At 37.4% G+C, this 13,900-nt stretch overlaps 1 protein-coding gene across 1 annotated transcript; it reads right to left on the bottom strand.

The window, feature by feature from the left end:
• Window positions 1-2,461: 2,461 nt before the first annotated feature.
• On the bottom strand, window positions 2,462-8,844 carry LOC137995025 (uncharacterized). Its single transcript, XM_068840596.1, has 5 exons — window positions 8,680-8,844; window positions 8,308-8,396; window positions 6,367-6,699; window positions 4,820-5,191; window positions 2,462-3,875 (listed from the first exon to the last, which is right to left on the bottom strand). The coding sequence occupies exons 2-5, from the start codon at window positions 8,354-8,356 to the stop codon at window positions 3,847-3,849; spliced, it is 783 nt and encodes a 260-aa protein (XP_068696697.1). The 5' UTR covers window positions 8,357-8,396; window positions 8,680-8,844; the 3' UTR covers window positions 2,462-3,846.
• Between the last annotated feature and the right edge of the window lie 5,056 nt (window positions 8,845-13,900).

The raw sequence follows: 13,900 nt of genomic DNA, 5'->3' as shown, positions 1-13,900 counted from the left end.
TGAGATTTTCGATTTCAACAGTCTGCGGGCCTGAAATTAACGGTCGAACACGGAGAAACAGTCCAGTGACATAAAGGAGCTGACTTTCATAAACGAGCGAATATATATTTGCAATTTTCTACTTAAAAGTCACAAAACATATATCTAACAATTTAAAAACGGCACATTTTTAAATTTTAAACGGAAAATATCAGCGAACGAGCAAAATTCTGATACATAATTTGCATAATGCTTATAAATACAACAATTTACCTCTAAAACCAGACAAAAACAGTTCCGACAAAAGGAAAGTTGAAGCGCCCAAAGACTCGCTTTCATAGAGGCTAATGTCGCTAGTGCGTTATTGTACTAAAACAAACACAATCTGTGTCAAGGTTCAATTATCCGGCAATAGCCTGGGGTATACCGGTCGATTATGCTGCAAGTGCGCTGCAGTTCTCGTATATTGTGTATTTAGAGCTGCGACCTATTGCTTTTAAATGTAACACATTCTTCCGATTTTATTCTTGAGCACGGTTTGTTCTTTGCTCGGGCTTTGGATAGGTAGCTAACCACCTTGTGCCTTATGCGAGGTGCTAAGTCTGCCAGAGATAGAGCAAAGCCCCGGAAACTACGAAACCAAAGTTGAAAAGGTCACTTCTATTTAAAATAGCTACAGCTGCAGCTAGTTTATCGGAGAAAGGGACATGATGTATCGAAAGATAAAGCCGGAACAGTTACTATCTCAGGGGAATTGTGCGATTTTTGTTGAAAAGGGACAGTTAACAATAGACCATTTTACAGTTGTGGCTAAGTTACCAGGCCTAACAATGGAAGCGAGGCTGCCGGTGACCCTGTTTTGATACAAACCTTCATGCTTTTGTAATGTTAATGTGGACTAATTAGCGTTACAACAACACAATTTACATGATAAAAGCAGTGAGGTCTGTATCAACGCAAAATCACCAGCAGCCTCGCAGCCATTCATAGGCTTGGTCGCTGAGCAAACAACTGTAAAATGGCCTATTTTGGATATACAGGCATGGCTAAAATGTCCGATAACCGGAATAAGCAGGTTTGGAGAAAATTGCTGACGTCAGCAGTTTTCTTGGGCATTTTTTTTTAGTGTAGAACGAGGCTGCATTTAAAAAATTGCGCAACGGAGTGTCAAGACTTCCAGAAAATATCAAAAAAGAATTCAAGCATAATATCACCAGGGATTTGGATTGTAATAATAAGCATAATAGTAAAAATAGCATATTGATAACATAAAAAAAATAATAATACTTGTTTCCACAAGTAAACTTAAGATGTCATCTTAAATTAAACCCTCTTTTGCATCATTTTGTTGGATAGCAAACACCTTCTATACTTTTAAAATGACGCGTTCCACACATGGCTATAAACATGGCTTTGACCATAAGCGCACAGGGGCTGTGCACTGAAGGTTTGCTTTTGAGCACTTGCACAACCGTCTGCAGGCTTCCTTACAGGAACTCATAGCAGCTTTGCTGGGTTAGTGGAAGTGTTGGCCACAAAGGTATCCATTGACCATTTCTCTCCCATCACCATTCAGCAGGAGTTGGAAGCTCTGGAAGTGCTAGGTGTACTTGACCCCAAACATGGCTACCTTGATACGATGCTCGGAGAATATGTTGCTTTAGAGCTGCAGATGTTGGGGGAATCTTATCTAAACTACGGGACGCATGCGAAATAGTTGCCGTCTTGCCTTATCCATAGACTTGGTGATGTTTCAAGATGTCGACAGGCCAAACACAACTCCTAATGGTCAAAATTGGAAATTCAAAGAAACCAGATTCGTTCATTAGGGCTTTCGCAGCGTGATATGATAGTCACCCGACCGATTGTGAATGTTTGTTAGGGTGTAGAAAACAGCAATTCATGGCAGTTTTGGTGTCAGGGATAACCATTTCTCAGTCAGGTCATCAATGTGGTCTCCGTGATGTAGAGCACTCATAAGTTCAAGTGAAACTAGGATCCTCGCAGTTATGAACGCAACTTTTTTGTGTAAAGAAGCCTAAAAAATCCAGGACTTCAAATGGGTTTGAACCAGTGAACTCGCGATACCGGTGCGACGCTGTAACCAACTGAGCTATGAAGCCACTGACGTTGGGAGCTGATCATTTGTGGGTTCTAATGTTCTCGTGAGGAATGAATCAATGATGAAATGGATCATATATGAACTGTGGATATGAAATCAAGTAAGGCTATGATCCTCGCAGTTATGAACGCAAGTTTTGCAATTGCGTAGAGAAGCCTGAAAAATTTAGGACTTCAACGGGGTTTGAACCCGTTGATAGTACGGAGGGAGGGGGGAAGGTGTGGAGAGGGGAGGTAAAGTAAATGAAGTGTGCCTTTACTTTATAGGGGCCGAGTTCTGAACCCTTGTTTATGTCGTTTTAATCAGATCAAAATGTAAATGTTATGGATTCAGGGAGTCAGCAAAAGACGGACAAGCAAATAACAAAACTACAATTAGCTTTAATTTTCCAATTGCGTACAATAAGGTTAGTTTGTATAGATATCATATGATTCAAGCTATCTTGACATGTATCACGGTGAATAAAAATATGATAGTAATGTATTATGACTCAACTCTCGGCCGTGACCCGCTAGGGTATGCATTCGGCGTTTAGTTTGGTGGTCTTACATCACAACATATCCGATTCGACAGAAGGTCAGTGCAGAACTTTCATGCACTTCTTAGCTATAGATTTGTAATGCGTCGCCGAATAGTCGAGGATGGATAAACAATACTACTACAAGACAAGAAAGGATTTAACTTACTAAAGTGGACTGTCTAAATCTGCCAGTTCGCACTAATTTCTATTTTATTTGCATTTATTGGCCATATTTGTAAGGCGCTAAGCTGCAACCAACTATTCAAGTGTGGATACTCAATATTACTAGAGAAGAAAGGATTTAACTTGGTAAAGTGAATTGTCTAAATATGCACTAATTTAAGGTGAGTGAGTTAAAGAACAACAAATATCCTTTTGACTTCAAAGAAACATACTCATTTTGTACCAATTTGATACATTTAACCTCCGTTTCTGAAGCTTTATTACACTTCAGATTTTACCGTTTTTCTGGTAATATTTTTTCTTTCTGATTTTTTTGTTTTTGTTTTTGTTTTGTTTTGTTTTTTTGTTTGTTTGTTTTTTTTTTGTTTTTTTTGCTTCACCTGTGCTCTCTGAAAGCAGTAAATATATCGTTCGTCTATTGTGCATCTAAAACTAACTTTCAAAGATTGTGCCCTACGGTGTCTCTACGTAACTAGTACAATACAAATAACATCTCAAAATTATATCTTAAAAGATAAAAGATAATAATTGTAATAGCAATGAACATTCAAAACGAGGGTTGGTTATCCCGGACACGCTCTTCAGTTTTGTTTTTGAGGGGATGGGAGGGCTTGTTTTTACCTAGAACTGGTCTAACAAGGAGGCTTAATCTTAGGGGTGCGTAATTAAACGCCTTCCACGAGGCAATTAATTTATGTTACATTGGACCGGACAACAGACCTCTTTCAGAATGGCAGCCATATAAAATATCCTTTTGTTTTAATTCAAATAAGCCTTTCTAGCCTCGCTATGACGAGTAAATTTCGAAAGAATATTTGCTTCAAAACGAGGTCAGTAGGTCTAATTAACATAAATACAAAAGAATGTAAAAGTGGTCGTCAATTATGAAAGTGGTCCATTACCATGTTGGTAATCTATTTGGTAGCAAGCTGAGCCATTTAACTGATTTGACTGACGTGATACACGTCCTGCAAAGGGTAGGTAGGTTCTTTGCGAATGACGTTTCTTCACGGGTACATTAAAAGAAATCCCACTGGGACGTTTAGGGGCACGTTTCTTGGAGACCTTTCGCTAAAAAGAAATAGAAAAGTTTGTTGTAAGTACACATAATATGGAACATCATTTTGGAAAGCCTTTAGTTACCGACAGGAAGAGATCGGGGGGGGGGGGGGAGTAATAACCATTATTAAAATAATGGTCATACAAATACAAAGCTCACCAACTCATTGGCTTAATAATAATAATAATAATAATAAGGGATGGAAAGAGTGCGTGAGTGAAACGAATCAATAAAGTAATGAACAAAGGAAACAAGACACGTAAAACAATTAATTAATATTTAATATTCAACAAAGCAATCAATGTTACAAAGGAACTGAACAAAGAAATGAACGAAGCCGGAAGCGGGTTGGATGGTTATTCAGATGGAACAGGTTGATTTAAGCTGGGCGATGAATGGATAACAAATAAATATAAATACTGCTCATGCAGATGAGTCTGTGAATGTTCGGGTAAGAGAGTGTGCGACATTTAGGCTTAGCTACATAATTCCGGATTTTTATTTGGAATTTTAGGCATCAAAAAGAATTTTAGAAACTATCGGGAATTTTAGAAAAAAATTGACAATTTCGAGAATTTTAGAGCAATTTGAACTTTCACCTTACATGCTGCAAACTTTTCACAGGCAAAAACGTTGACAAAACGTGTTTTTTCTTTTATAATTCCAAGCTACCAGGAGAGGGTTTACTTCGTTCATATCCATTACTTATCAGCGATTATTCGCCAAAAGGGGTCCTCCGTAGTTTCGGAATCCGGATTTTTGCTTGATAGCAAATATGCATATGGAAGACTTTGCACTATAAGAACGAAATTTATAAGAATTTTCGGGAATTTTAGAGAGATTTTTGGAGAATTTTAGACATTTCTAAAAGAATTTTAGAGCTATGGTTTGGAAAATTCCGGAAAGAATTTCAGACATTATGTAGCTAAGCCGAGCGATAGTGCATGTCCCTCACCTTTGTCGTTCTTCAAACGTATCTTGAGGGTAAATCCACTCGGAAAAGCGTTTGCATGGACCTTTCCGCTAGAGTTCTCAAAATCGGCAACGTATTTCACTGCCACGGGTATCTTTAGTCCATCGTCGCTGCATCGTATAGGTGACAGAAGAATGGAGCGTTGTTTCTCTTGCAATCGATCGGCAAGAGCTGAGCTTGGTTTAAGGTTTTCACTGGTCACATAACAGCCTTCACGCCAAGAGCAACCAGCAATGCTATTCTCAGTGAGTTTCAAATTGTCGAAGAGTTGAACATCGTAAACCAGTTCCCAGGGCAAAATGTTCATGAGGTGATTCGTCAAATTCTCAACAGCGCCAACATGGCTCCAAATACCTGAATGCAGAAGAGGCGGCGATAAATTCATTTCATATTACTGCAGCAGGTGAATTTTATAATACGAAGCTCTTCGTCTTTAATTAATTAAGCCTCCAATTTCTTCAATCCAGAAAAAGAAAGCAGCAACCTGTGCACATTGTACTCAGTGCCGCATTTGCGATAAACTCATTCATGAAACCCCTGAGTGTTCTCAGTTTCCTGGTTATAGGGAAAATTAATTCTAGTGCCGCATGGAAACTGTCTTGGTCCGACGAACATGTCCATAAATCAGGGGTTTCAATATCTTCTGAAATAGCCGTCCATGATAGCCCATTGAAGGCGGCAGTTTGACAAGTTTATAATAATCAAGGCAAACTAGCCGGCCGTGTGAGGCAAGGCAGGCGGCGATATACCCGCTATTGAAACCCCTGCATAAGTGTAGATAAACAAGGACAAGGAAATTATCCATGACAAAACAATAGTAAGCTTTCTTTTTTTTAGTTCGACGTTGGGAGAACGCAATTCTCGACCTTGGGAATTCTGTGCATAGTGAGCTTCATATGCGCAAATGACGATCGCTCACCTTATGATTGTTTGTTCCTATAAGATTGTTGCTTTTCCTGCTCTTCTCCTTTGCTTCCAAAGCGACTGTCGAACGCACTTCAATAATCCGAGACAATTGATTGTGATAGAGCAGTTTTCAAATGAGTGTCGAAGGTACTACGCCATTGCTATTGCTACGCTTAGTGCATGATTGGTTTAAAAATCTAGCGCCAGTTTATCATTCAGTGAAAAGGGAAACCGAAATTTTCTGCGCTTTGAGCAAGTGACATGGAATTCCTACGAATTTGGATTGGTTTATTGCGCTTTTTGCACCTGCTGTGATTGGTCGAAGTAATTACTTTGGTATTTGATTTACGACACTCATTTGAAAACCGCTCTATCCGACATGAGTTGGTCTTTCTTGTGGAACAAATTTCCATTTTTTCAAACTCAAATCGATGCTAAGTCAACACTCTAAGGAAAAGAGAAAGCCCGTTTTTTTCAAAAGAATTACCAGGGTCTTGGGTAACAGCAACCTTTAACAATCGTATTATTCAAGCATAATTCATTTTAACCAATTAAGAAAGAACTTCTAAATCGAGCGCAAACTCTACCCTGTCGAGAAAAACACTAAAAATTACTTCACTTACATTCCACAAAAAAATCGACAGTGATGAATGACCTAAGGAAAGTAAACGAGTTTTTCGGCCTAACAGTACACTTGAATTCCACAAGACGCCTTGTTGATTTCCAAGATGTGCGCTTCAAAGTCAGCGTTCCACGCTCGATGCTCAACACTTGTATTCCATGTGGTTTCCTTGACTTCTGTGTCACGATGCATTGATGCTCTTTGCAGAACGCGAGCCGATGCTTGAAGCCTACTGCTTTCCAACTGGTCTCGCTTATTTCGCTGACTCCTACTTGTGCGTCACATTTTATGCTAATGGCCTCGTTAGGGCAGTCCTGGCACATAACAGCTGATCCTAAGGAGGGAAAACACTGTCCTTATACTTTATTCTAAGCACCAATTTCAGTTCATTGCCCCTGAGTTTGATCTTCCCTAACCTTCCCTTTACATTCCAAACGGACAGGCTCAACTTATAAGAGGCCAGCAGTTCTTTTTGATCACAAAACCCCCAGAATTATCGGTTATATTTTGGGTCCCCAAAATCCCTCCGAAGGCTTAAAAAGGAATTGTTTTTTTGTTTTTTTTTTGTTTTGTTTTGTTTTGTTTTTTTGTTTTTTTTGCGCGAAGGCCTGAAGGTAAGCGTGGAATTTATTGCAAATGGCATATGAGGCATGTCACGGTTTTGGACTTTTTTTGAGAAAAAGGCCCCAGTTCCGGGACCTTCCCCAGATCCCCGTACAATTGGTTTTTAACAACTTTGAAGTTGATGAGGAAGCCGAGGAATTACTTTCAAGAAAGTAAGGAAAAAAGCGGGGAGTTTCAAACTTAATTGTCCATAGCTGGGGATGTTTGCGAATAAACGCAATGACATGCAATTTCGGGTTCGGTATGATGTATTTTGCAAGTCAGTGATGTGATGTATTGAGTGATCCCTGTTTGAATTAACCTTAAGTTTAGTATTTAACAATACTTTGTCATGCTAATACAAGTAAAAAGAATTACAGAAGATACAAAAAGTGCAGTGGAGAATAATATTGAGGGAAACTAAATTCTCATACAAAGAATATTCTCCAATATTAAACATTCAAAAAATTGAGAAGTAAATTTAATTGCGGCCCAAAACTAGCCTAATTAAATTGCGTACTAAAATTGACACTAAAAATTATGAAATTTACATACAGCCCAAAGCTATTTTAATTAGATTACATACTTGTCACTCACAAGTTACACCTGTTTTAAAATTGACACAAATGATGTAATAGATATGTCTTAAAACTACTTAACATGTCAAGGTGCATGCATAATGTTCGATGGAATACTATTCCAGTGTGTTATGTAGCGATTAAACAATGAAAATTTAAGGTAATTTGTGTGTTACCTTAAAATTATGGTTCCTATGCGTTTTCGCTAATACATTAAAATAAAAATAAAAAACATGAGGATCTATGTCACAGTGTCCGAAAATAATCTTGTACATCTGCCACTGTCACAGTTTGCCTATGTTTTTCCGGTTTATTGTACCCAGGGACTTTTCGCTATCGAAAGTGAAAGTATAGTGCCACTGTCATATATTGATGAGTAAAGCTATGATAAAGAAAGTTTGCCATTAGCACAGGCATTAATTTATGAGTAAGGCAGCCGAGGTGATTAGAAATATACCGCTTTAACTAAGAGAAGGGAAATATGTATACAATTAAGTTATAGATTGCTTGTTTTAACGATGTAATGAATGTTTACATAGCATTAGAACAAAGACCAGTGGGATTTGCCAAAATCAATTAAGTATTCACTTGATTTACTAAGTGTTAAAAGGCAGGCATTTTTCCTGATCATCACTGAAATGAGTTTGTATGTCTATGTAAACATGTCCGAAATCGCATTTGTGAGTTAGTATCCACTAAGGACTCTTTTTGGGAAAACTTCGAAACAGATAAAATATTAGTTAAGCGTCATTCTTACTTACCACAGATCAGGAATATCCACCAAGCCAACTGAAAACCGCTGTTAGACATGATGTATATGTAACTTTTTGTGGTGATATATCCAAAATGCCTGGTATACAGAAGGGAAACTTACTCAATAACATAAAGGAACTGTATTAGTACTGAATAATCACATAGCTATGGTTTTGTCATGTTACACGATTTGAGTCACTCTTTCTAAAGCGTTAATTTTGAGAGAAAGAAGTGGCTGATTTACTTGAGTTCCACTGCTCATCTAACATCACAGGATTTCAAAGCAAGTGGACTCTATATCATGGCATATCATGGGGTGTGATCAAGCCTTTTTAAAGTGTATAGACATGTATGCTTTTTCAAAATAACACCTTGCTTACCTCCTTTCCGTGAACGATGAAACGAGCAAAGTCAGCTCTGATTTTCACCTATGCACTCTGCCACGAACAATCAGTGATTGAACCTGTTGCATACTGACTTTTTGACTGAACGACCTCGCTATTTAAATAAATGGTTGGGTGGGGAAAGTATCATGACGAAATTCTAACATATAGAGTCCGTTTTTATTAGTGATGTAAATGAAAGGTTCGGGGAGTTGTAAGCATTCTATTTATAGTACTTTCAAAGATATTAAGTATATATTGATGAACACTAAGCAACATCGAAACTGCTTTTTCCTGCAATCGTGAAAACTCTCATGTGATTCCGGTTTCTAATAGTTTGGAAATGTCATAATCTTCCACCTTAGTCACGAAGGGGCTGTTTAAATCGGGGATTTCCGTTTTAGAGCCCTTGACGCTTATAATTAATTTAAGTTTAATTCTCAGATATGTTACCATCATTTGATGGGACAAAGGTTTTGTAATTCCAAGCACAAAAAAACGGGTATTTTCTCTTCAATAATTATTCGGTTACGAATCTTGTTGGGGGAAACAGCTCTGAAACACCGCTATAACATTAATAAACTATTACTGAAATACCTCAGCAGTAATTAAACCGGAATTTCCGAAAAATTTGTCTAAGTACCTTGAAAAAGAAAACTGATATGATGATGAATATGCAACTCATCTCTTTTTCAACCTAAAAAGTTAAGTAAGTGTACCCAGCAAATATCTTTAATTTTACTGAAAAGACTCCATGTTTTATAAAAGCAAAGGCGTACATTTTGATGGAATGAAAGAACACTTCGTTTAAGCAGTCCACTAATAAAGTCACAATTCAAGACTTTGGTACAGGTCAGGGGTAGTCCCCCTCCAAGCCAGTGCAAGCCGATAAACGTGACTCGTAAGTGATGCCGATCTGACGGAATAAGTGAGTTAACACCAATGCCGTATGCTTGGTTATAATAGTCTAGAAGCGCACAGGTAATATGTACCCCCCCCCCCCACCCCCTAAGTGCAGACATTAAGGGTGTTGTTCAGCTGGCCCTCCTACAAAAAAAAAAGACGAATCCGAAAAATCTACGTTTGGCCAACAGTAGTGTTGTATGTGAAAGTAGACTTTCTCGCCATTTGTGTGAATAGGGTGAATTTTCAGTGCTATTTTTTTCCTTCAGTGTACCCGAAAGTTATAGAAAGTCGTACATTTTTCGCACAACTGCAATTTTATACAAATTACATTAATCATAACCGGCTAAATTCAAAATTGGAGTGGGCTATAATTCAAGAAAAATCAGTTTTAAAGTTTCTACTTCATGTGTAATTTGATGTCCTCCTCTGTATGGATTAGTTATATACAAGAGATTTTCTCTTGGCAGTATCTATTACTGCCGTGCATGTTCCTTTTTCTAACCAGACGCAATTTTAACGATAATAGTAATGATAACAATTGAAAAAAAAAAAAAAAGCTTAAGTAGACATAAATCGGCCACAATTATCCGGACAGGAAGGAAGTTTCTGTTTTAATAATTTCGTTTTCTTAGTTCATTGCAGAGACTTATGATTCTTGTATTGCATAGAGCTATGGTTTTCTCAGAATTCAAACAATTGACACTATTATGGATCTCTTTCCGAAACTCATTGACTTTAGTTTTCTCGTAGATGAGTGCTATGGAATACCGGCTCACCGACATGCAAAAACAATACCGGATGTATGGTCAGGAGATATACCGGGACCATTTTACGTGTTGCTATTTTTGTAATACAAGGGCAATATATGATGATTTTTTTCCGGCTTCGATATCAATGGTCTTCGGGGAACAAAATGTCTGAGCTTGGCAATGATCCCGATTGTTTCATTGACTTTTTGCCAAGGCAATCTTCATGATATTTCCATGAAAGGTTCGAATCAATGAGTATACCAAGATATTTGATTTAGTTTTTCATTTCTAACGGTTGGCCAGTATTTGAGTTGCTATCTATTATTCTAATATTGGGATGAAAGGAAAGAGTTTTTTGGCGTGGATGAAAGATGATATAATTAGATTTTTCGGCATTCAAGGTTAGTTTATTGACAGTTAACCACGTACACACTTTGCACGGAAAGCTCTTCGTTAAATACAAGTGTTTTAAGATCTCTGTTTGCATAAGTTACACTAGTACCATCGGCAAACAAGCAGAAATGAATCTTATTGGAAGATTTATATAAATCATTAACATACAAGAGAAAAAGCCAGGGTCCCAGCACTTAACCTTGAGGAACTCCGCAGAGAGTTTGACTGGTGTCCGATATATAACCATTATACAGTCGTATATTGTCTGCGAAAACTTGGGATCATCTTGGCCGATTTATGTTTACTTGAGCATTTTTTTCAATTGTTAACATTATTATTATCGTCAAAATTGCGTTTGGTTAGAAAAAGGAACATGGTAGTAATAGATACTGTTTAGTTTGCTCAGAGAAGATATCATGCTAATTACAGATTGACTTCAAAAGGCCGGTAGAAGAATTTCTTAAACCAATCATTTACTACTCCTCTGAAGCCATAGCTTTCAAGTTTAGAGAGAAGATTGTGTTAATTTACCGTATTGAAAGCCTTTTTTTAAATCAATGAATAAACAACCAGTGAATTGGCTTTTATCAAAATTAGTTGCTATAAACAAATGTGGTGTTCTTATGAATGTTCCGTGAATGTTAACTAACACGTTGTCTTTAGCTAATTCATTGTTTTTAGTGGACATATTTGGCGAAGCGTATTTTGTATGGGGTGAGGGGGGGGGGGGGGGTGCTAAAAAGCAAGCACCGGAGACGCTAACGCATAGGGGTTTCTGGGGAAATTCTCCGCTAGAAAATTGTGAAATCTTGAGGCTCGGAAAGGCTACTCGACGAGATATCAAAAAAGTAAACATGGTCAACCGTAAAATAAAATATGTTTTACTTCTTATTTGTTACTTGATACATATATTTGTCTCGTTTTTCCTTCTGTTAATTTTCTTTTTTTATGGTTTATGGGTTTTAAAATTATTTTCTTTTTCTTTTTCTTCTTTCCTTTTTTTTTTTTTAATTTTCATTTTTTGCTTGAAATTGTCCCCCCAGCTCCCCGGTTCCGCTGACCCTGTCTTGTCGTATTCCAAAGTATTGCGGGGACAGGTTGAGCAAGAATTCCAGTAACACAAGAAACACTCGATTTCAGTGGTATTCCTTTCTTTCTAAGGAAAAAAGACAACAACAACATTTGATTTGACATACGCTGATTGTTAATTTCAGTTTACAGTCTCCCCAATTAGTGCTCCAGCGCTAGAACGACTAGACATTTAAATAAAGTTCCTTTTCTTTCCTTTCCTTTCTAGAATTTCCCAAAAACTTGGGATAATCTTGGCCGATTTATGTTTACTTGAGCATTTTTTTCAATTGTTAACATTATTATTATCGTCAAGATTGCGTTTGGTTAGAAAAAGGAACATGGTAGTGATAGATACTGTTTAGTTTGCTCAGAGAAGATATCATGCTAATTACAGATTGACTTCAAAAGGCCGGTAGAAGAATTTGTTAAACTCAGACAAATCTTCATTTTTTTAAGGCTGTAACTTTGACAACAAACCAGTTATTAGCTGTCGAAACACATAAATTCTGGTTTATTTGGGACGAATGGCGCTAATGATCCCATACATTCCTTTTAAAATTTCGAATTTTGTTAAAGCGTCATTCGACCTCAGAGATTACCTGAATGTTGGGAGATCAGAGACAGCTCATTCTGCAAAGCCCAATGTGAAGGACCAACCAATTTAAATGGGAGCCCTAATGTAATCACAGGGGGCCCACACAATCGGATGTGTAGCCGATTGTTATTTTACAGTAAATGTACTAGATTTACCGTTTGCTTCACCTATAGCGATATATCGTTAACTATGTATGTAAATCAATGATAAATAAACGTTGAATTACCTTACCTGTGGTTTATAGTCGTCCTTTTACCTCGAAAGCGGTTTTTTGAGCGATCTTGAATGAATTTGAGTTCGCCGTTGACTGTTCCATATATATCTTATATCTTATATATGGAACAGTCAACGGCGAACTCAAATCAAGGGCACCCAACATCAATTTTCGGAAAATATCTGTTCCGAAGAGAATTTGAGATCTAGAATTTTCGGAGCATTTGTTTTAAAATTTCTTGCTTGCCTGCCTCTCCTAGGATTTTCGAACATCTAAAAAATGGTATAATTGCCCATTTTTAACGTATTTTACCCTAAAAAGGTCACCTAGAATTTTCGGGAGCCCTTTTTTCTGCCTAAAATTTTCGAAAAGATAAGTTTTGATCCCTATAATTTTCAGATCACTAGACTTTCAGCTAGGAGATCCGAACAGATGAAAAAATTTTAGAGGATAAAAATATGCCTATATCTACCGTTTAAATACTAAAATATGTTTAACAACTGTATTTTTAAGTGGTTTTGGACAATATTCTCGTTGGGTGCCCCTGTCAAATTCATTCAAGATCGCTCAAAAAACCGCTTTTGAGGTAAAAAGACGACTATAAACCACAGGTAAGGTAATTCAACGTTTATTTATCATTGATTTACATACATAGTTAACGATATATCGCTATAGGTGAAGCAAACGGTAAATCTATTACATTTACTGTAAAATAACAATCGGCTACACATCCGATTGTGTGGGCCCCCTGTGATGTAATATATCTAATTCAGACAGAGGAGGACATCAAATTACAAATGAAGTAGATTTGAAACGGATTTTTCGGGCGTGATAGCCCACTTCAATTTTCAGTTCAACCCCTTATGATTAGTGTAATTTGTATAAAATTGAAGGTGTGCGAAAAAGTTTACGACTTTCTTTAAAATTCGGGTACACTGAAGGAATTCAAAATTCACCTTATTCACACGGATGGCAAAAAAGTGTACTTTAACAAGGCTGCTTCTGGCGAAACGTAGTTTTTTCGGATCTGTCTCCCAAAGAAACTTGCAGACACTTTTTGTGTGTGTATGTGTGCAAGGGCCAGCTGAACAAAGTGGAAGTGCCGAATGTTGTGAGATCTGACCAGCAAATAATTTTTAGACTATGTATCTAAAAGTAAAATAATAATGCAAGGCTGGTTGTGCGGCTGTTGGTAAAACAAAATATATTTTTACCCTACATGCATCCTCGCAGCCATACAACCAGCCTTGCATTTGACACAACTGACCCGGGGCAGACCGGGCATTTGGA

Source organism: Montipora foliosa, chromosome 3, assembly GCF_036669935.1.
Source record: "Montipora foliosa isolate CH-2021 chromosome 3, ASM3666993v2, whole genome shotgun sequence".
Taxonomy (NCBI): domain Eukaryota; kingdom Metazoa; phylum Cnidaria; class Anthozoa; order Scleractinia; family Acroporidae; genus Montipora; species Montipora foliosa.
Note: the sequence above shows the minus strand (reverse complement) of the source record. Positions and strands in the feature narration are given on the sequence as shown.